The sequence below is a fragment of the Spea bombifrons genome, chromosome 12, assembly GCF_027358695.1.
Source record: "Spea bombifrons isolate aSpeBom1 chromosome 12, aSpeBom1.2.pri, whole genome shotgun sequence".
Classification (NCBI taxonomy): Eukaryota; Metazoa; Chordata; class Amphibia; order Anura; family Pelobatidae; genus Spea; species Spea bombifrons.
This window is the reverse complement of record NC_071098.1, coordinates 12479500-12502145: the sequence shown is the minus strand read 5'-3', so window position 1 is coordinate 12502145 and position 22646 is coordinate 12479500. Positions and strand designations below refer to the sequence as shown.

The 22646-nt window shown below is 39.0% G+C and overlaps 1 protein-coding gene across 1 annotated transcript; it reads right to left on the bottom strand.

Annotated features, from left to right (window-relative positions):
• Positions 1-441: 441 nt before the first annotated feature.
• TMPRSS5 (transmembrane serine protease 5) lies at positions 442-19554 on the bottom strand. The gene is made up of 12 exons (XM_053452446.1): positions 19543-19554; positions 17577-17646; positions 12244-12360; positions 10458-10593; positions 9623-9736; positions 9214-9257; positions 6941-7103; positions 6370-6551; positions 4547-4645; positions 3442-3584; positions 571-723; positions 442-450 (listed from the first exon to the last, which is right to left on the bottom strand). Exons 1-12 carry the CDS (start codon positions 19552-19554, stop codon positions 442-444), a joined length of 1242 nt encoding a protein of 413 aa, XP_053308421.1.
• Positions 19555-22646: the final 3092 nt, after the last annotated feature.

Genomic DNA, 22646 nt, shown 5'->3' with positions numbered 1-22646 from the left:
CTACCAACTCAAACCGCATATCCATAGCTGTCATTATCGTGGTGCCATCTTAACCCGTACCTGTTTAAGCTGTATGCTGGTGTCTTTTACCCTAATCTAGAATCTGAGACTTAACTTTACTTCTAACATTATTGCCTCTTTAGGTTGAGCCAGTTGTGTAGCATCCATTGTTCTTGAGAAGCGAGTCTTTCAACATCAGCAGAGCCACTCATAGTTGTAGGTCTGTAAAAGAGCGTATGGCGCATGTTACCTTTGGACTACACATTGACTGGGCAGGTTCTGAGGATGGCCGTAGCACAGCTTGGTTATTTAAGATGCTTAACCACTATTCAGGTCATCCATCTTTAGACCAGAGCACAAAGATGCCTGTACTTCATTTACAGTGCAGGATTCTTCAATCCATCTATCTGCGCAGACGATGTGGCTCTTGGTATATCCCTTTTAGTCATCCTGTAACACAGTATAATCGTTATTTTAACATCTTATTTTGTAGGAGAAATTATAAGTTTAATGTGCGTATATGATCACTTATACGAGTAATGGTACAAGACGAGCTAGTCTTTCACTTACCTCTATGATATTATGGATCCAGTCTAGGAAGGACGCTATTTTTGTGTACACCCCAGGATGGTTGGGCTCTGCACAACCCATTCCCCAACTCACTACTCCAACTAAGCGCCATTTGTAGTCTATTTGGCATACTAAGGGCCCTCCACTGTCTCCCTGCAAGAACAAGGTCAGGGAAGGGAAAAAAGGTCATATGGTACAAATGTCTACTTTAACAACCGGTAAGCAACCAATACATTTAGAGACATGTATGATATATGATTCATGGTGAAGCGTGATGAAGAAGGAATGCTTCAATGTGGAGATTTCCCTTGGAATTTATAACTGTAAGAGGAACTTTATGGAATTTAGTATATGTGTACTTCATAAAGACAATGCGTTGTAGTAAAGATGAAAAATAATCTCCCAAAATGTATTGGCAGAATAATTTCTAATACTGATTTTTAATGTCTGGATTACCAAATATGATCAGATCATTAAACTGTCCCTATTAGTATGTATTCAATATAATTTAACTCAAAATCAACTATAGTAATATGACTGGTTTTATTTTGCTTAATTTATAAAAATGTAAATGTTTTAGTTGGAAGTATTTAGCTTTCATTGCGGTGAATATGCATTAGTGATTTTCACCAACCAGGTTTTTGACGTTGCTTGGACGTTGGCTGTGGATCTCAAATGCCAGGTTTTTTTTTGGAGGATTACAGTCTTGTTGGCGAGTTAGTCTTTTTTCTTTATGTTCCTTAAGTGGGAGTATTCTTGTTAGTTTCTTGTCTTGTGTATTTTTGCATGGATCTTTGTTTTTAGCACTCTCTATGGCTCTCTCTGTAGCAGCTAGAAGGGCTCTGTGGCTGAGATCCTGGAATGCTGATCTTTCATCCAAGTTCAATCTTTTTGCTCTCCCTTTCCAAGGTGAAACACTGTTTGAAAAAGATCTGGATGACCTTACCAAAAGGGTTGTTGAGGGCACCAGTCAACGTCCCAAGTGTTGTATCTTGTCTTCTCTACTCAGACACCTGGGTTGTTGACAAGTACAGAGGAAAATATAAGGAGACCGGAGACCTGTTCTAGAACCTTCACAAGCTAAATGACTTCTTGTTAATCTGGAAATTAAAAATGGAATCAATGGCCTCCATTACTTTGGTCATCCGTCCAGGAGATTGGCTGGTCTCCATCTGTGTAAAGTATGCCTATTTTCATATTCCTTTTTTTGCCGCACAGCGGAAGCTCCTGAGGTTTGCAGTAAAGGACCAGAATTTCCATTTCAGGGCTCAGCACAGCTCCAAGAACATTTCCCAAAGATCTAGTACCTGTCATTGCTTACCACAGACTCTTGGGAATCAGCATTTTCCATTACCTTGACAACATTCTTATTTTTGCAAGTTCCCACAAAGTGTTGATTATAAATAGACAAGTCCCTTCAGATGTTGCAAATATTTGCCTGGTTAGTCAACTGGACCAAGAACTAACTGCACCTAGTCTCTCTGGAAGCCCAGCTCAACCCTTTTCATCTCCAGCGTCAGTGAAACCCCCATCTGAGATACCTGTCATCCAATTTTCTTGGAACTTTGTGCTATAAGCATGGCTCTCTTCAGGCTCAGCCCTCTTCCCATACCGGAACCCAAGAATCGTTGGGTTCTAGTACAAATCTAAAACAGGGTGGGTGCAGCTTGCCTGAACAAACAAGGAGCCACCAAGAGTCTCAGTTTTCTGAGAGAAACGGAATATCTGATGGAATAAGCCGGCAATTTCCAGGACTTTAGAATTATCTGGTGGATTACTTGAGTGGAGTAAAGGTAGACCAAGCAGAGTGGTGGCGTGCTCCAAGTGTCTTCGGACTCTTAGTGGAGAAATAGAGTCTCTCGCTAATAGACCTGATTGCAGCCGGGTCCAACCAGCAGGTCACTCTTCTTTTCTAGACGATTTCATCCGGCTGTTCTAGGAGCTGATGTTCTGTCCAATCCTTGGTATTTGAGTCTGGGTTACATCTTTTTTCCGATCCTGTTGATCCCTACCACACTCCGCAAGATTGGCTTAGAGCAAGCTTCTCATACTTGGTGGTTGATACCCATCTTCAAGCAAGAAAGCAGTCTACCTCTTCAACTTGCTATATGATCTGGGCGGTATATTGTGAATGGGTCAAACTTTTTACTCTACTCGTCTACTGGTTTTCTTTACATTACATCTAAATCATTCAGTTTTAAACTATGACCTCTTCTTTTAACATTTCCTCTCTGAAATAAACTTTCCTCCTCTACTTTGTTAAATATCCTAATTTGAGTGCGGAATTCTGTTCTCTCTGGGTCATTCAAGTACTTGGATATTACTTCGTACCCTTTCTCCTAATCTGTGTGTTTCTAATACTTTATATGTAATATCTACGTAATGCTCTTTCTTTGATTTCCTTCAGATCCACAGCCTGACCGATGATCTTTCAACAGTAAGATTCTTTACTCTAAATTTGACAGCAACTTTGATGGTTCACAAGTGGCAACGCTAAGGTAATTGCATGTCCTTTAGGGCAATTTATTTCATCTTCATAAACCTGGAGCTTCCAGAGTACATGGATGGTCATATCTTTTAAATTATTCTTTACAGAACTTTACCAAATAAATGTCATCTTACAGTAATTGGTTTCAACACACCCTTTGTGTATTATAATATGAGAGAAGGGGTATAGGGTCTGAATAGTTTTGCAAGGTAGTCTACATAGGAAAGAAGTAGAGAAGAAGTTTAGATCTTGAGTGTAGACTTTCAGCATTAAATAAAGTTGAGAAGAAAAAGAACCGTGTTTGTGTATTCAGTACACTCCTAACACTAAATGAATCGCATTGTTTCTGATACATAGCTAACACCTAAGTAACAGTCTCTCACCTGGCAGGCGTCAACCTTGCCATCCAGGTATCCCGCGCAAAGCATCCTGGGAGTGATGTCACCATCGTAGATACAGGAGCTGTTACATTTCTTGGTGCTTATAATGGGAACCATAGCTTCTTTCAGACTTTGGGGCACGTGTGCTGTAAAGGTTAAAGAAGCAAATTGACACTTGTTTTCTTTTTGCTGCACATTATTTTTTGAAATATGGTCAGCACAATCAAACATATGAATCTTAATTTTAATACTCAATTTCATCACATTGAAAATATTTTCAATCATATAATGAGTCTTTCAGTTTTTTATCTTATTGGAAACTAATTAAATATAAAATTGGTGTGGGGATTTTACATTCTGTAGGTATATGCCGCCGAAATTACTTCCTTAACAAAATTATCCTACAGCTCTAAATTATTACCATTTCTTGTAACAAATATACGAATTAGGGTTTTTTAAAAGATAAAATTATACGGTTGTGCAGGGTTGGAAAAGTGAGCGTGGAGTCTGGAATTAACATCACTACAGGCACTTTTATACCACTCATAGCAGCATGAAGGTGAAATGATAGTTCTGTATGCGCCGCAGATACTTCCACCACCACCAAAAAGTTTAAGCAAACTCTTCCTTCTTTCATACCTTCCAAATGTCCTGATTTGTGTGAGACTGTCGTGATTTTCAGGCACTGTCCCCCCTGTTCTGTCAAAATGTCCCATTATCATGCCTTTGCAGTATGGATCATGGGCTGGTTAAGGAGATCAGGGCATCCCATAAGCCCATAAGCTCCCACATGGCAATGTATTAAATGATGTCACATCCCAGCATTCAGCTTCTATTTGTTGGATCATACATCACCGGCCCCTCGCTTACAAATTGTCCCACTTTGGATACAAGATACCGGTAATAAACGGAATGTAAAGAAAATTGCTGTTTTGGTGATTTTTGCCTCCAAAGTCAGCTTCGGCACTTTTGTAATAAGATCGTGATTGAAGGGGCTATTGTGGTGTTTCACAGTAAATGTTGGGACTGACCTCACTCAAATCAGGACTGTTGGCAACCATGCTACTGTTTTATAGTATAACACTAGTGATCCAAGCTGTTAACCTACTGCTGTCTGGATGTGTGTATCCCCAGCCTGCGACCCAGCACTCTGTCCCCGCAGGAATCTCTCGGCCATACTGAGGCAGACAAACCGGGCGCACGCTGTCTGTGCAGATAAAGCAACATGTTATTTATATTCCAATTACATTTTTCACAAGAGCCAAAATGAAAATGTGTTTTGGGATATATTCAGCCACCCTATTCTTTTGTTTTAGTATTGGCTGAATAACATGTATTAGGCCTGGTATAAGTAGGTATTCATAAGCGTCCCTTATTAAGATGTAAATCTAGGAGTTTAGAATATTCGGAGGCCATGAGTCAATCACAGTGTATTACAGCCCTAATAATCTGTATATATAAATAGAAGACCATGCATTTACAAGCAGTATTGTGTAAAAAAGGTAAGTACCTAATTCAGTTACATAAATATTTATCAGTATCACAAAGTCACAAAAGAAACCTCGGCTCTTCTCTAGTAATACCATCCAGCCCATGCCTGAAAAACGTGTCCGTCTTTGGCCAGTGAAATGCCGGAAGGAATGGACAGTAGTGCACGCAGTACACTGAAAGGCTGGAACCAAGATACGTTTAAAGGCCCAGAACACAAACTAGAGGATACTAAAGTAGAAAACTTAAGGTAGATTGCGTGCTAAAGCAGTACCCTATACTCTAAGTATTAAAGCGTTTAAAGAAATAGTGTCATTTTGGTTCTTGCTTCACCAATCAGAAAATGAGGCCATGCAGGGATGAGTTAAATGACAAATTCCTAATGAGGAGACCCTGCTGCAAATCCACAGAAATCTTGCCATCTTGGGCAGGTTAATTTCTGCCCTGCTGTTTTAAATTAAAAATCTTAAACGGAATTGCAGCCGGTTGATTGTGAGAAACTTTGAGGTCCTGTGCATTTCTACACCGCCCTCCAAGCAACAGACATCAGATTCTGACAGGCCTCTAGGCGATTCCCTATTACCAAAGACAGCAACCCACACCTGACTACTGAAAGGTAATGGACATTGTAATTACTTTGTAAAAAACTACTGAAAGGTAATGGACATTGTAAAAAAAATGCTATTAACGCCGTTATGTGGTCCAGGGTAAGGCTGCCGTACTGCCCATTTATATAGGACACACGTCATTTTGGCATGTTGCTGGATACCACCTATAGTGCTACATACATACATGCAGTATGTGGAGTGTATAAACTTAAAAGGAAATCAATTACATGATATAATACATTCCCTATAACAAAGAGAAGAGTAGGTGGTGGACAGCAAGATGTAAATGGCCACACTAGTTCTGAAGTTCTAGTGAATGTTTGTTAATGCTGAGTTGGTTATTTTATGCGGACACTTTGATGTTTTATAATATTAGTTCATCAGTTTTACTTTATGTTGTCTCTTGTGCGAAAGCATTAAAAATGTTTGGTGTTTGGTAGCAGTTTAGATGAAGGCTTTGTATAGGTAACAAAGCATCAATGTCCCTTTAACATAATCACACAAGGGTCCTGGTAAGTGAACTGCCCCGTCCGCCTTGTTCCCGTAATCTGTCCTGCGCAGGTGGATCCAGTTAAGTGTTCTGATGTCTGGGGAAGCAGGTAGATTACAGGAGTCCTCGGCGGCTGCAAATGAAGGAATAATAAGAACAGCACGTATCTCGCTATCCTGGTCCTGGCGATAAGCCGCATAAAGTGAGCAATGTCTCGCTCTACAGATCTGCTAATACTCAAATGGTTTGTAATTATCTTGAATCGGTAAGATAATATTACAAGCGCTGTAATTCTTATTTAATTGCCATTACATTCTGCACGTCTCTTATGTGGAACAATCTCACCTGAATAATTTAAAGGAATTTGCAGTTTCATTAAGGCGATGTCATAATCATGACTTCTGTCATTGTACTTCTGGTGGTAAACAATTTTCTCCACTGTAGAAACCAGGATATTCTGTCTCATGGGCAGGTGGCTGACAATTCCTGAATATACAGACCAGTTGGCCAGCTGAGGAGACCTATAACTTAAAGCAGAAAATACCCTGTTCAGGGGTTTAAAGAGACCGGGCAGATCTCATATGTATTAAAGAGTATATGATGGCTGGAATGTCAATTGATGCCCCCTGGGTTGGTCCTACATACTGTAGGTTGAATCTGTTCTGCCCCAGTTCCAACACCAATGGCTACAGTGAGATCTTTCAGTGTTAAAAAAGCCCTTTTGTATCAGTCTCACATTTCCACAAAGCTTATCAAGTTATACAACTACCTTGCAGCCTATAAATTAAATTAATCCAAATATAAAGCTGCGGACTGCAAGTGCGGATAACCTATATACGGGAAAATACAGTGATTTGCTAAAGATTTGATAAAAGTGGGTTCACTGCATGGAATATATACACCGAGAGTTACTTACTTGTGCACACAGTGTGCTGCAGTAACAATCCACTGATGTGCCACGATGGATCCACCGCAGACATGCCTGTCATTAAGATACAGACTGACCAGCCATGGCCAACGACCCAAAACAACGTCACTTCCCCCAATAATTCGGGAAGATTTAGAGCGAGATCCACATTCTACAGTAAGGCAATGGAGAACAGAATCACTTACAGCAAGTAATATTCTTTAATAAAAGTATGTGTTAATCTATCAATGTGGCAGATAACTAAGACAAAAATTACAATTATTACAACTCTATAGTTATTGCATTAATGATGACTGTAATCCACCTTAACCATGCGTGCTTAAATACATGTGACAGAACTGCATATTGTTTTCTGTTTATCAAGCTTAGGGCTGTATATTGATATACATTCAAAAGAAATGATGGATATGTATACACGAGGCAAGTGAGAGTAGAAGTATGTATCTATCAGTCATGTTAGGCATTTGCCCATACTAGGAACCTGCTGGGTGTCACCCCTAGTTTCTGGGTTGAATTGCCAGTAATTTGGTTTTCAGGTCAGTATTTTCAGGGAGGTTGTGTTTGGTTACACCCACGCCTTGCTGAAGTCCCACCCCTGCCTAACCTCCACCCACTTAATCCCCTTTAATGTTAGCCAAACCCCACCTCTATGCACAGCTAGCCCTGCCTTCTAGTCACAGTCACACCTCCACTCACAGGAGGGAAGTCAAACACAACTCCAGGGAGCCAGCCCTGAAAAGTTCCCATATACACCCATGTACCCCCATGAGCGGAGGACACACACTCTCACAAAGGGTGACCAGATCTGCCTTTTTTCCAGGACACATATCATATTTACATATTCCTGACCAGCCCAGATGAAATGCTGCCCTGCAGTGTGGGGGGTGTATAACTGACTGCTTCTCTTCCATTAGTCTTTACATCCCACATACTACAGGGCTGCACTTTACCTCTGCTGGTCATCAATATGAAAAACTTGTGTGTCCTGGAAAAATGGCCCATGTGGTCACCCTACTCTCATACACAAACTTACACACTCATGCTAACACTCATATATACTCACGCTTACACACTTATACTCCCTCTAACACACAATTGCACATACAAGCTCACATTCACAAACACTCATGCTAACACACACTTACACATACAATCTCACTCTAACATGCATGCATACATACATACATACTCCCTCCATAACTACCTTACCCTCTCACTCTTTTTCCACTTTACCTTACTTGGAGCCTTGTTTGTAGCAGCCCGGCTGGAGGGTCACGGGCCAGGCTGTGCCACACTAATTCAAACTGGCCCTTTTTGAATGATTTTGGACCTGCTCTGGGGGCAATTGCACCCCTGCCTCTTGGGCCAGACTGCACCTGCCCATCATATGTATGGCCACCTAGCTTTATTCACTGACTATCCATTTCCGCTCATGCTTGGACATTGTTGTGTTAGTGCCCTGTCTACAGTGTTTTACAAATTTTTTTAGAATTGTAAGTGATACTTATGCATAGGGCTGTCTTTAACGTCTTTAAGGGAATGATGTAGGAAGGTCCTGTGGTTTTCCGTATAGATACCTACTGGCACATTTAATTAGACTGACAAAACATGTAAATAGCAATATATTGGTTAAATCTGCGTTAACATTTGCTTGTTTTAGATAAAAAAAAATAAAAAAAACCTAAAGAGTTTTGGGGGAGACACCAGCAAACATCTCATATTCCTGAAGGTGTCACTAACCCTTTAAGTGCCACAGATTAAGCCATGCACACTTGATATTAAGAACTTTACTGAGAGGATGGCAGATACTTTAGACAGTCTCCCAGCAGGAGTGATAGAAGCAACAAAGGAATTTAAACATGCATAGAATAGGCATATGACTATTTTCAACCTAAGATGAGACCAAGGACTGATTAAGGGCTGATGCTTTACATCAAGACTAACCGGCTGGCTTGAGGCAGCCAATCACTCCCATTAAAAATCAGTGGCAGTGTTTCTGCCCATATGTATTTGTGTGTATGGAGGGGGGCTCTCATTAGATCCCATGAAACACTTGGTAGCCAGTGCTTCAATTGGCAGGTCATGAGTATACCGTGCGTAGGCCCTAGTAAGCAGGAAATGTGTTTGGCTAAATACATCTCTTGCAAGCCAAAGATCTGGGGCGACAGGGAGAGAAAGCCTCTGCCATGCATTTACCTTTAAAGAGAAAACCACAGTGTAATCCTAAAAGTAATTGTGGAATCAAATACGTCGGCACTAACCTGAACACATAATTCCTACAATATGGCCAGAAATACATCCGCGCCTGCAAAACAAAAGTAAACATAAACCTGAAAAGGATTGCTGTCACTGTTAAATTCTAAAACAAACATATTAGTCAAAGTGAGAAAAGCCTAGAGTACCTGAGTAATACCCTTGCACAATGTGCATAAACGACACAAACAAAACTAATGTAGAAGCAGAAATGTGTTCCATGCAGAAACTAGTTATCCAGAATAGCTTCTATGCTGCCGTAAAACCTAGCTCTTAGTCCGTCTTTGCATTCAAACGAAAGACAGAGATGTGATGTACTTTTAGAGGTCATCTCTGGTAGTAGGCATCTCCTCTTGTGTCTTTAAAGTGCATTATTGGCCTGGTTGTGTCATTTGTATGCCATTTATGTCTAATTACCTAGTTTGCCACATATGCTCTGTTGCAGCGGTCTGACCGGGGGGAACTTGGACAAATTCCTGGCTTTGATTTAAACTGACATTTGTCATGTTCACACTTCTGTGATGCATCAACCTTCATTGAAATAAGAACAAAAATCAATATACATGTTGACTTTGCACTTCATATTAATTATAAACTTGCGAAGCTTAAGAATATTATTAGTAGTGCTGTTTATGGCCTCCTGTGCTTATTCTTCTGTGGTGGGAGACAGCAGATAAAGTAAAAATGTGTGCTCTTATAATACAGATCTAGTGACTTGCTGCCTCTAATAGTTGTAGAATGATATTATTTACCGAGGGCATTATAGAAGGCACAGATCTCAGCTGCCTCTTGGGTTGTACCTTCCCAGCCAACGCAATGATTCTTCTGATTAAATGCAAGGCTATGATATGATTAACATTGTATGTTGGCTGATCATTTTGTTTACATCTTTGGTTTACATTCTGCAAATTGAATGTACATAGGTTATTGACTAGGGCTATGTCTCACTTTCATGTGTTCTGTCTTCTGTTCTTGATGATATAGTTTGTTTATCTACCACAAGGACTTTGTTGGTAAATCTTCTCTTTCTTTAGGAAAGAAACCATTTGTGTTTCTGTGTTCCTCAATGGACTTTGTTCATGAAAGTTTTGAGTAAAACTTAAGAAGCAATGAACCAGAAGAGTGAAATGCATGGCTGATCATCTGTAATGTTTATCTACATATCTGCCTTAATGATATACTTCACTGTAATAGTAATAGAATATGGAAATATCACTAAATATTTGGAGAATTTGAACAAGATGGAGACTACCTGATGAATCCCAGATGTCGGCATATGTAAGTCCCCCAAGCTGAATTCCATCTCTCATGACATGTTGGAAGCCATTCTTGTCTGTCTTGCACCTGCACTTCCAACAAGAAGGTTTCTGTATTTATTCTGAAAGATACTGAAATCATTTATTAAAGAAGGATTCCTGATACTGGTACTTTTATTGTGTAGAAACTGAAGCTTAACCATATCTCTACTAACCTTCCTGTCAATCCAAATCATATCATCAACTGGCTCAAACACTTCTATGTGACCAGAGGCTTGTTTAAAACCCCCAGATGAGTTGCTCAGTAATAAAGTTGGTGTTCTTTTTGAGCAATGCATTATACTCTTCAAGTGATATTTTATATGTAATGCAGCTGCTTAAAACAGAAAAGAAAAAAACCCCGTCCCATATATACTACAGTGTAAAACAGCTAAAATCTAAACACGTTTTCTGTAAGGCTATTATATCTATTGTACACCCAATAGGACAATAGGATCCCAGGACAAGTTGAACTGAGGAGATGCAAAACAGTTTATTAAATGCCTTTTTTTGTTCCCTACAACACACCAAAGATGAATTTCTTTCCTATTGAAACTTAATAGCAGTATAACAGTTGAATTATTTTACTTACAATCGTAATGCTAGTAGTAAAATAAAAAAGCTTGAACAGATGCTTATATCTACTTGATATATCTACTCTGGATATTTTTCTTTTTGTAGTGACACTGTTGACCTGTGTGAGATGTGATTGATGACCCTTTAGGATAAATCATTCTCAACTCCTCATCACTTATACTTATCTTTGCCAATTGTCCACAAATTTAAGGGAAATGTGGCATGTACTTATACTTATGAGCCTACTTAGACCCAAAAGGCACCTCACCACCTTCTATAACTATTAACATAATTTAAGTCAGAGGTGTTAATAGAGTTACAGAGATAGCTTGGATATGCTTGAACAGCAACGATGAGATGCGGTTGACTTAAGTGTTGTTCAGATTGAAATATCAAGTTAACAGTTGACTTGGGTTGAGTTAGAATTGACATCTCTTGAGTTTGAATATAGTTCTGGGTCAACTAGTCTCTTTGGAGGAGTCAAATTGTTTTTTTCACATTGGAGCATGTATCCATCTTTTTTCTACTGAATTTGCAGTCAAGTTAAACCTTCCAGAAAACTGGTGGAATTCCTAGTTGAGTTAACCTCAGCATATATTATTATTATTATTATTATAATTGCTACTACCATTTATTTATATAGCGTTAACAAAATGCAGCGCTTTAGTACAGAGCACAAGAAGGGAAGTTACGGACAAAATAAGACTGAAACGTGAGGTAAAGGGCCCAGATCGCAAGCTTACAATCTAGAGGGAATACGAGTTGCTCCAGTTTAGTGAATTGTGTCAGACTGGTCATGATTAAACTTGACATGAATGATTAGACCCAGAAAATTCATTACAATCTGTTTTTATATGTTTCTGTGTTGGCACAATCTCAGTGCATAAGCTTATGCTTTTAATTCTTAAATAAACAACTTTTTCAACTATTGCATTTGTAGAATCAAAGCAAAGGAATCTTGAGAATCAGCCCAATGAATATCCTGGTCATCAGACCTCTGGTCGACTATCTGAAAGGTATGAACCTCGCTAAAAGAAACACCACAATGTTTAATCTTATAATATTAGAATTCAGATACATTTGGCATTACTGTGTATTCATTTGAAAAGTAAACAGTCATTTTGTTTTCTCATACAAAATCAATCAATGCAATAGTGAACTACAAACCTTTTCTAGCTGGGAGAGTGGCAACTTCATTGTCTGTGTCATTGCAGCGAGCAGTCACCTCAGCATCTTGCAAAGGAACAGAGCTTTGGTAAACGTGGGGTCTCATGAAATATTGCACTGAAAACATGTAAAAAATGCAGTTAATATTTTATACTTGCACCTAATTCCTAAAAGAATACATTTCTGTAAAGCATTTGCAGCAGTGAAGCTAAAATGTAAGCAATTTAGGCATTGATGACTCCACTGCTTGTTTAGTTCCGTGTTGACTTTGGCAAAGGGTTTAACTGAACCAACCATCATCTCTCTACAGAGGTCTCATTAGCAGTGAAGGGATCTGTGTTTTCATTGCTAAATCTAAGAGAAAATGGAAAAAACGTGCAAGTTCAATGTACTTCAGCTGTTCCTTCTTGTGCAAAACAATAAAAATAAACTACATTATTCATGCTGTAGAACCATTTTATATAAAATGAGAGAGAAATGACATCCATCCTCACCAAAAATGCGTTCCTCTGTTACTTAAATGAAGATTTTTTTTGAAGAAGAAGTTCTGAGATATTTTCTTTTGAACTTTGACTATGAAGCCATTTCAATGAATATATGTAATATATACTGGTTTGAAAACAAACCATAGTTGGTCAGCATCTGATAATAACAAAGTTCTTCTAATTCCCTTGGTATGATTTTGCAATGTTAAATGATATCTGCCACTGTGCTGAAGGACTTGGTGGACACTCTTTAATTGTATTTCCTTGGGAAAAACATCTACATTTTATTCTAAGCAGCGGATGCTCAGAGAAATTGATATAGCAAAACATAATCTGAGTGGGTTAACAAGGCCAAGCCATCTTTACATAGGATCGCAATGGCCCAGTGATGGAGGGGTGTTTGTGTGTTGAGGGAGCACATAAGCCTATCCTAATTTTGTTGTTCCTTCTCTCCTGATGAGTTTACCCAAGCTATGCATTGCACTAAAGCACATAACACTTCACCAGTGTTAATACTAGTTTCATGTCTCAGGAACCAATCAACAATGTTAAAACACAGTTTAGTGAATTTGGCATTTTTGTGAGACCTGGGTTTAAATAGCGCTACGAGCTGGATCTGCCACACACAATACAATGATAAATGTTATGGCTTTCTTCCTTTAACATCCAACTATGATTCTAGGGCAAGTTATCGAGGGAAGAAAATTAGGACACTATAGTAAAATAGGGAAAGATTGGCTACATTTGTAATACTTTATGTTAATCAACTCTGAGGTTACCCAGCATCTAAGATTATTTTAGAATAAAATGGGATTTATACTGATCAGCCATAACATTATGACCACTGACAGGTGAAGTGAATTACACGGATAATCTTGATATCGTGGCACCTGTCAGTGGGTGGGATATATTAGGCAGCAAGTGACCATTTGGTCTTCAAAGTTGATGTGTAAGAAGCAGGAAAAATGAGTAAGGTTCTACAAGGGCCAAATTGCAATGGCTAGGCGACTGGTGGCAAAAGGGGGACCTACACAATATTAAGCAGGTGGCCACAATGTTATGGCTGATCAGAGTATCTGCTAATCTGTATGGATAGCACAAAAACTGTGTTTAGTGGCATCATTTTTCAACTTGGTATTTTCCTACAACGTAAGTTTTATACAATGTCTTCCTGTCATTATTAAATTTTTTGTTTAAGAAATGCCTTCAAGCAGTATAGTATTTTTAAACTGTGAGTCCAAGGATCAACTAAAGTTTGAGGTCATACAGCATGTAGAACAAATCGACAGAATAAATTCAAGCCGCCATCAAATTCTATTCTGTTGTGTTTTGCTCTTCTAGCAGCTCAGCAGTACGATCCATCTTCGCACCTATGTCTGCAATGCCTACATGTATTAGCAGCCGGTACTGCATTATAGTTTTTCAAACAAACATTCTCAATAGCCTCCTTTTATAACCAAAGCTGGGGTAAGGGTTGTCTAAATACTTAATCCCCACATAAAGATACAAATAAAAGTAGTTAAATCTTGAAATAAGTTGTGTTCTAAAGTGTTACTGTGCTGGACTTCTTATAAAAAGCACTGCATACAATGTCTTCCTTAGTATAGTTTGTACACCTACTGCATTGTGTACAAAGAGATTTATGTTTACATGTTTTTACAGGTTTAGTGATGTAAGTAAGTAAGTACATGCAGTATCAAAGGCTTCAAGAAAATCTACGGCTGATATATAAAAATTTTAAAGCACAACATATTGTTAGCTTTCTGATACCACAACCGCATACTGTTTAATGAAAAATAAATGTACCTAGAAAGTAAATTCCGACAGCCATCCCTGCAAGGGCGCCTACAATGATCAGCAGGACCAGGCTCTTCTGCACACCGCAGGGAGCAGCACCAGCTTTTCCTGTGGTAAAAACAAGGCATTAGTTTTGGCATGCTAAAATATCTTAAGGTAGTAATAAAATTCACATATATGTCAAAAAAAATAAAATATATATATATATATATATATATATATATATATATATATATATATATATTCTGGTTTGGATCATGGGTACAGTATCTCATAAAGCTGTTAAATCTATATGCAATATTTTGTTCAGTTTTTTCCCTTTGTATCCAATGAGTCAGTTTTGGAGTTTTAATTTGACCAGTTATCTCCAGCCATAAGGTTATTTCCTCCAATGTCTAGTGATACAAATCTTTGCTGGTAATGGAATGTTAACCCCTTAAGGACCAAGCTTTTTCTTTATTTTTTTGTGCCCATGTTTAGCTGTAATTTTCTTCTCTCTCATTTCTCATTCACACACATTATATATTGTTTATCTTAGGCTTTCTTTGATACCATTACTTTGGTAATTTACTAATTTCTTATCTTTATTTAATTTACTATAAAAAATAAACTATGAAGTAAAATAGAAAAAAAGCTAATGAGTCTAATGTTTGTCCTGTGTTTCAAAATACCCAATGCTCTGTTTGTTGTATAGGGCAAAAAGTACAGGTAGCATATTCTTTTTTCAAAACCATTTTGTCAAATCTGGTCATCATGTGCCCATGTCCTATTTGGGACATGTTTGAAGATGACCAATTCAATTTACCCCATCAAGCAATATATTTTTGAAAACTAGGTATGTTAAATGCTAGTATTTTACCTCTTTTCATGTACAAATTCTACTACCTGCCATGTATACACTTTATGTATTCATTTACAGTTCCTGGTAACATGTCTTCGCCAAGCGTAACAGACACACACAACCCAACATTATATGTGAATGGTTCAGTCTTAATCGCTCAGCCTGAAACACAGATTCATAAAAGTGACTGGAGGAACGGGCTTCATTAGCATTGCCATAAAGAATCATCTCAGAATCAGCTTTAATGAAGAAAAAACAGGTGTTTGTCAATGCTAACCTACATGAATGTATACAGCATTGTGTTTAATGTAGACAAATACACCACAATTTGTCATTACATTTCATTCTTGAAAGAAAAGCACATTTTGTCCATTAAAATAACATCAAATGGATAAAAAATACACTGTAGACGTTGTTAATGTTGTAAATTACTATTGTAGCTGGAAACAGCTGATTTTTAATGCAATAGCTTCATATGCGTACAGAGGCCGTTCATCAGTAACCATCACTCCTGACTTCCAATGGCATGTTGTGTTAGCTAATGAAATGTTGTTGTTTTCCATGAAAACGGCTAATTGACCTCAAAATGTTGAACCATAGTATATTTTTTCCATTAGATTTAATTGTGAAGTGATGTTTTTTTGCAGAAAACACCAAAATGTTTCAAATGGTATAAGTTGACCTTATCAAAAGACAACAAACACAAACACTGTTTCAACATACTGTATTGTCCTTTCAGTACACATTAAATGTAATTCTTGCTTACACCTGCACTACATAAACCTCGACAATCAGTATAATTAATGCTTTATTTTATGATTTGAAAATATTTACCTAATTTGTTAAATAGGTAATTAAAATGAACCCATTGAGTCTTCTGAAAATTCCAGTGGTAATTAAAAAACAACTTTGGTAGCTTCCAGAGATGTCAACATTATGTTAAAAGTTGACAATTTAAGTGTTCTGGATCTATGCAGGCCCTGGTTAATTAGTAATCATAACTAAAATACATTTACAATGCAAACTGTTGGATTGCTGTCCAAAAAGGTCCTCTTGAACAAACATATCTACTATAACAAAACAACTTTGCAGCTCTCACCTTATATTTAAAGACTGCTGCCAGACAATACCCTTTAAAGTGTCAGCTTCACTGGAACCTCTTACCTTCCTTATTAATCCTTTCCTGTCCAGACACAGCAGCCTCTTTTTATAACAATACACTTGTCTCATCTCGACAGCTCCTACGTTACCCTCAACAACTGAGACGCCAATCATGGCATTTTAGAATTGCATGCTTTCTTCAGAAGTGCTGCTGCACAGCTGAACGCTACTTCAGAAAATCGAGCGAAGACTTTATTCTCTACAAATTCATGATTCACTCCCTTTCTTCCAACCCACAACACCTTTATTTCTACCTTCAACTCCCTTCTCTGTCCCTCCATACCCACACCACAAACCTCTCTCACTGCCCAAGATCTTGCTGCCCACTTCAAAGACAGTGTCTTTGCAACCCCCTCCTACACCATCACCCCCCTGCTCATCGCATACTAACTGTCTTTTCCCCTACAACTAAAGAAGAGCTAGCCACTCTTCTTTCTTCCTGTCACCTAAAAACCTGTCCCCTTGACCATCACATCTCTCTCCCCCCTCATTTGTCAATCAGTTACCCACCTATTTAATCTTTCTGTTTCCTCTGGATTCCAATATCATCATTATGTAGATGATACTCAAATCTACCTGTCTTCTTTTGATCTCTCAGAAGAAGGGGCAATGGGGGGGGGGGGTAACTCAGCCTTTCCTGCATACCTTCCCAAGGCATAAAGGTGCCAGACCGCCTTTGAGTGCATCTCTCACAAAGACATTAAAGGGACACACCAGCCATCATATGCACTTTATTGATGGCATGGTACCTTTTATTTAAGATGTCCCTCTTGCAAATCTACATAGAGATTCTACTGAACCCCCCCAATTTGCCCCTTTCACTACCCCACTTACTATTTGCCTTGCAGGAGTTGTGTTATGCCAAACACATCTCTTGCTTTGTGATATTCTTACTGCCAGTCAGCTCTAGTTTTGGCTTGGCATTTGTTTCAGTGGGGAGGCTGCTCCAATATGTCAGACTGATCTTACATGCAAGGAGAAATGTTTTCAATGGCTATTCAGTTTATACAGGAACAAATCAAACGCTTCTGATTTATGAATGATTCTACCTGTTTTAACAGAGGTTTCCATGTTCTCCAAATCTTCTTTGATGCTAATTTTTGGCAAGGATCCATGGCTCTGGAGGGAAAATGTGAGAGTCAAGCATGTTATATTATTGAAGATTCAACTGGAAGTTGTTATCATATCTAGAAATCTGTATGCAGTTGGGCTGAACAGTATATAAAAGGTATAGCATCACCATCACAGCTTTCAGCAGTTTATTAAACTGGCTGACATGATACCAAAGGGGGCAATATGCAATGGTATGGGGGCATTAATTCACAAGGGGTGCTGGCTGGGGGCATCACATAAATCAATACTAAAGGGGGGGTGGGATAAATATAAAATGTGGGGCTAGCTGGCAGTACACAAGGGAGACCACATCAGCCATGTTTTCCAGGACACATAACTTTTACATATTGCTGACCAGCCCAGATAAAATCCTGCCTCGAACCAACTAGCTAGATATACATCCCCCATACTGCAGGGCAGTATTTTATCTGGGCTGGTGGCATCAATACCCCAGACGGGGCAGCTGGGGCATTTACATAAATCAATACTAAAGCGAGGGGCAGACTGGGGGCATAAATACACATATTGCTGCTGGGGGCGATACACAAGGGGGCAAAAACACAAAAGTGGGAGTCCACGACAAAGCAGTACGGAAAATACTTTTTTTTTGTAGCTTAGCCCGTCCAGATGTCAGTGTGGCAGAGCCTGTCCTGGTGTGTGTGTTTGGGTATTGTGTGGCAGAGCCTGTCCTGATGTGTGTATGTTTGGGTGTTGGTGTGGCAGAGCCTGTCCTGGTGTGTTTGTGTGTCGGTGTGGCAGAGCCTGTCCTGGTGTGTTTGTGTGTCGGTGTGGCAGAGCCTGTTCTGGTGTGTGTGGTTGGGTGTCGGTGTTGCAGAACCTGTCCTGGTGTGTGTATTTGGGTGTCGGTGTTGCAGAGCCTGTCCTGGTGTGTGTGTTTGTGTGTCGGTGTGGCAGAGCCTGTTCTGGTGTGGTTGGGTGTCGGTGTTGCAGAGCCTGTCCTGGTGTGTGTGTGTTTGTGTGTGGGTGTGGCATTGCCTGTTCTGGTGTGTGTGTGTTTGGGTGTCGGTGTTGCAGAGCCTGTCCTGGTGTGTGTTTGGGTGTCGATGTTGCAGAGCCTGTCCTGGTGTGTGTTTGGGTGTCGATGTTGCAGAGCCTGTCCTGGTGTGTGTTTGGGTGTCGGTGTGGCAGAGCCTGTCCTGGTGTGTATTTGGTTATCTGTTTCCTGGTACTTTATCGTAGGAATAAATTACTATTTAATTTTTACTTATCCAGAGATAAAACGCCCTCCTGAATTTGTAGTCACTTCAGAGGACAAAACCTTCTAGGCCCAGGAATCAGTGAGAGGTTTTGTGTTATTTACTCTATTTCAATCTGCATATTTTATTAAAAAGGATCAGTGGTACTAAAATGTGACTTCAGATGTCCCGTGTATGATGCCTTTTTTAGTGTACTGATGTACTCCCAATCCCATCATTTTCCAATCACATTAAATTCTACCCTATATTATCTGCCGAGCACTATTGTCTTCTTTATCCGGTACACATCAATGCCGAGGAGTTTCGATTAATCCTCAGCACCAGGCCCATGATACTCTCAATCTGCCCAAAAGACTCTTAAAAGTATTTTTTTGAATCTCATGGACAAAATGTGAGAAATAACGTATATATCATACAATCACTTCATAAACATATACCAAATACTACTTCTGGGATTAATTACATCATTTTACATACAGAATGAGACTTAGCAAAATTTTACTTAATTTGTTTACTTATTTCGTATCCTTGTATCCATATCTTGTAAAACTGAAATGTTTGAATTGAGAATTTTGCATCTTCTTATTATAAACACTAAAATACGTTTTATAAATGTTTAAAGCTACATAGACTTTAAATTAGTAATACAAATATTCTTAGAAATATTCTTACTCGTTGCACTTACCTTATTCCCCATCTTTGTCTCTATACATGTAGGGCACATAGTAGAAAGAAAAAGTCCACTTTTTATTAGATTTTACATTCCCACCACTTCTGTAATGTGCATTCGGGTTGGAAGGCAGGGGGATCTGAAGGCATTCTGCTCATGTTGCTGATAATTAAAGGTATCTCAAACAGGGCCTCTGGTTAAACAGTCAGCAGCGAACAGATTGTTATCTAATGAAACAAGAAAGCCAGGTCAGCAGAGCACAGCTGAATAGGTTTGCTGTTTGAGCTCAGAGGTCACAAGCTCCGGCTGGTCCAGTTGCAGGACATGTTATATAAAAGCACAGTAGCTGTATCTAGGAATGTAATCATGATTGCTGTCCTCTGTATGTAATATTGTAATAATTCAGATTCTGAAAAATAATTTTGTTATTAATATTTGAGACAGTTTTGGAATCAGTTACCATGTAACCCATTTTCATAAATAACAGGACAGTTATATCTTTTGCATAATTACAATTGCCTATTATGGATGGTCCAACAACCCTTGACTGCTGGAATCCCCTACCTTCCAAATGTAACCTCTGCCTAATGCAAAAACCTATACCTAGAATACGCGTCATCTCCCTCACATTACTCTCTTACACGGATCGTACAGACCTATGTATCATGTGCAGCGCGAGCTCAAGTTGATTATAGTGCATCAATGCATTTGGAATACTTTATCTCTAACCTCTGTAGAATGCTCTTTGTTTTCCTTCAGATCCACAGCATGGTGGATAGTAAGGTTCTTTATCCTAAGATATCACAGCAACTTTAATGGCTCATAGTTGGAGGCCAATGCTGAAATGCTTCTTTCATCTTCATAAACTTGGAGGTTCCAGAGTATGGGGACTATATTCTAATGCAAAAGACATGTTTAATATTTTTTCTTTATAAAATCAAACAATAGACAATGTAACCTTACAATAATTGATTCTGAATTAAATTTCAACACACCCTATGTATTTCAGCAATATGTGAGAACTGGCAAAGGATCTGAATAATTTTGTCTGTGTACATAGAAATGAAAGTATTGGAAGAGATGTCAGATAATCATGAATAAAACGTACATATTTGAATAGATAGCTCACAATGGTTTGTTGCTAGATGGCAAGTTTAGGTATTCCGCACACTCAAACACTAAATTCATCCAACTATTTCTGATACAAAGCTAACTTCTAAGTAACAGTCTCTCACCTGGCAGGTGTCAACCTTGCCATCCAGGTATCCCGCGCAAAGCATTCTGGGAGTGATGTCGCCATCATAGATGCAGGAGCTGTTACATTTTTTGGTGCTTATAATGAGAACCATAGCTTTTTTCAGGCTTTGGGGCACGTGTACTGTAAAGGTTAAAGAAGCAAATTGTGGGTCTCTTGCTATATATTACACAAAGCCGATTGTTCATTTTTACTAATATTTTGCCTATTAAACAGATATATTTCACAGAAAATACATTTTTTACTGGGAATGAAATTGCTGTGGAGAATTTACATAGGTGTGTTCCACTTTATTGCTTTCTTTAATAACATAATACCGTAATCTTACAGCTCTGACCTGTTACAATCCCTTTATATATGTAACAAAATTAACAAATACTGTACATGCAGCAGGGGTTTATACATTTTAGGGGTATAAACTTTGTGCAAAAGTGGTCTTATCACTTTAGTAATAAGTTGAATATCTATGGATCGGATCATTCCAATGGTTGACAAGAACATTTTTTAAAAGAAAGGGCACAACTTTCACTGCAACTACAAAGGTAAGCAAACCTGTCAAGCTGCCTATTGTTGGCGGGACGTGTGCATGGTTGGATAGTTCGGGAGATCAGAGGATCACCCCTGACCAGTCCAGCAGCTTCCACATCGCCACCTATATAATAAAAGGAATGAAGGTGATTTTTACCTCCAAAGTCAGTTTCTGCTCTATTATAAGACTGTGATTATTGAGGGTATTGTGGTGTTTCACAGTAAATGTTGGGACTGACCTGACCCAAATCAGTAGTGTTGGTAACCATACTATTGTGTTCTGATCTATATCACTAGTGATCCAAGCTGCTGTCTGGATGTGTGCATCCCCAGCCTGTGACCCAGCACTCTGTCCCCGCAGGAATCTCTCGGCCATACTGAGGCAGACAAACCTGGCGCACGCTGTCTGTGCAGAAAACAGGGATTTGTTTTAGCAAAAATAGTCTGCAGATAAAATAATAGTTACTCTGTCTGACTCGGGATGTCTGTACATGTTATACGCTAGTCCCAGTTTTAACAAAAGGTAAACTTAAAATGTTCAATATGCTAATAGTTGTTGCTGCACCAATTGCATGTCAGTTGACCACTTCCACTTCCTGTTTTAAAACCGGAAATGAGGTAGTAATAACAAGCCAGGGTAGGCAAATGCTCCTCAGCAAAGAGACCCAACATCTTAAATGGAATTGCAGCCGGTTGATTGTGAGAAACATTGAGGTCCTGTGCATTTCTACACCACCCTCCAAGCAACAGACATCAGATTCTGACAGGCCTCTAGGCGATTCCCTATTACCAAAGACAGCAACCCACACCTGACTGCTGAAAGGTAGGAAAAATTTTATTACCTCCATTATGTGGTCCAGGTTAAGGTTGCTGTTTCAGGTATTCTTATAGGACACACGTAATTTTGGCATGTGCTACATACATACATACATGCATGTGGGATTTATAACCATTCCGTATAACGCGGGGAGGGATGTTGCAGGTGGTGGTCCATAGCTTAATGAAAAAAATGGCTAATATGGCAACCTTACTCCAGACTGTGGTGCAACTTCCCATTAAAAGGCGCTATTGGTGTTTTTGTGTGAAGCCATTAAAAATGTTTGGTGTTTAGTAGCATTTTAGATAAAAGCTTTGTATAGGTAACAAAGCATCAATGTCCCTTTAACATAATCACACAAGGGTCCTGGTAAGTGAACTGCCCCCTCCGCCTTGTTCCCGTAATCTGTCCTGCGCAGGTGGATCCAGTTAAGTGTTCTGATGTCTGGGGAAGCAGGTAGATTACAGGAGTCCTCGGCGGCTGCAAATGAAGGAATAATAAGAACAGCACGTATCTCGC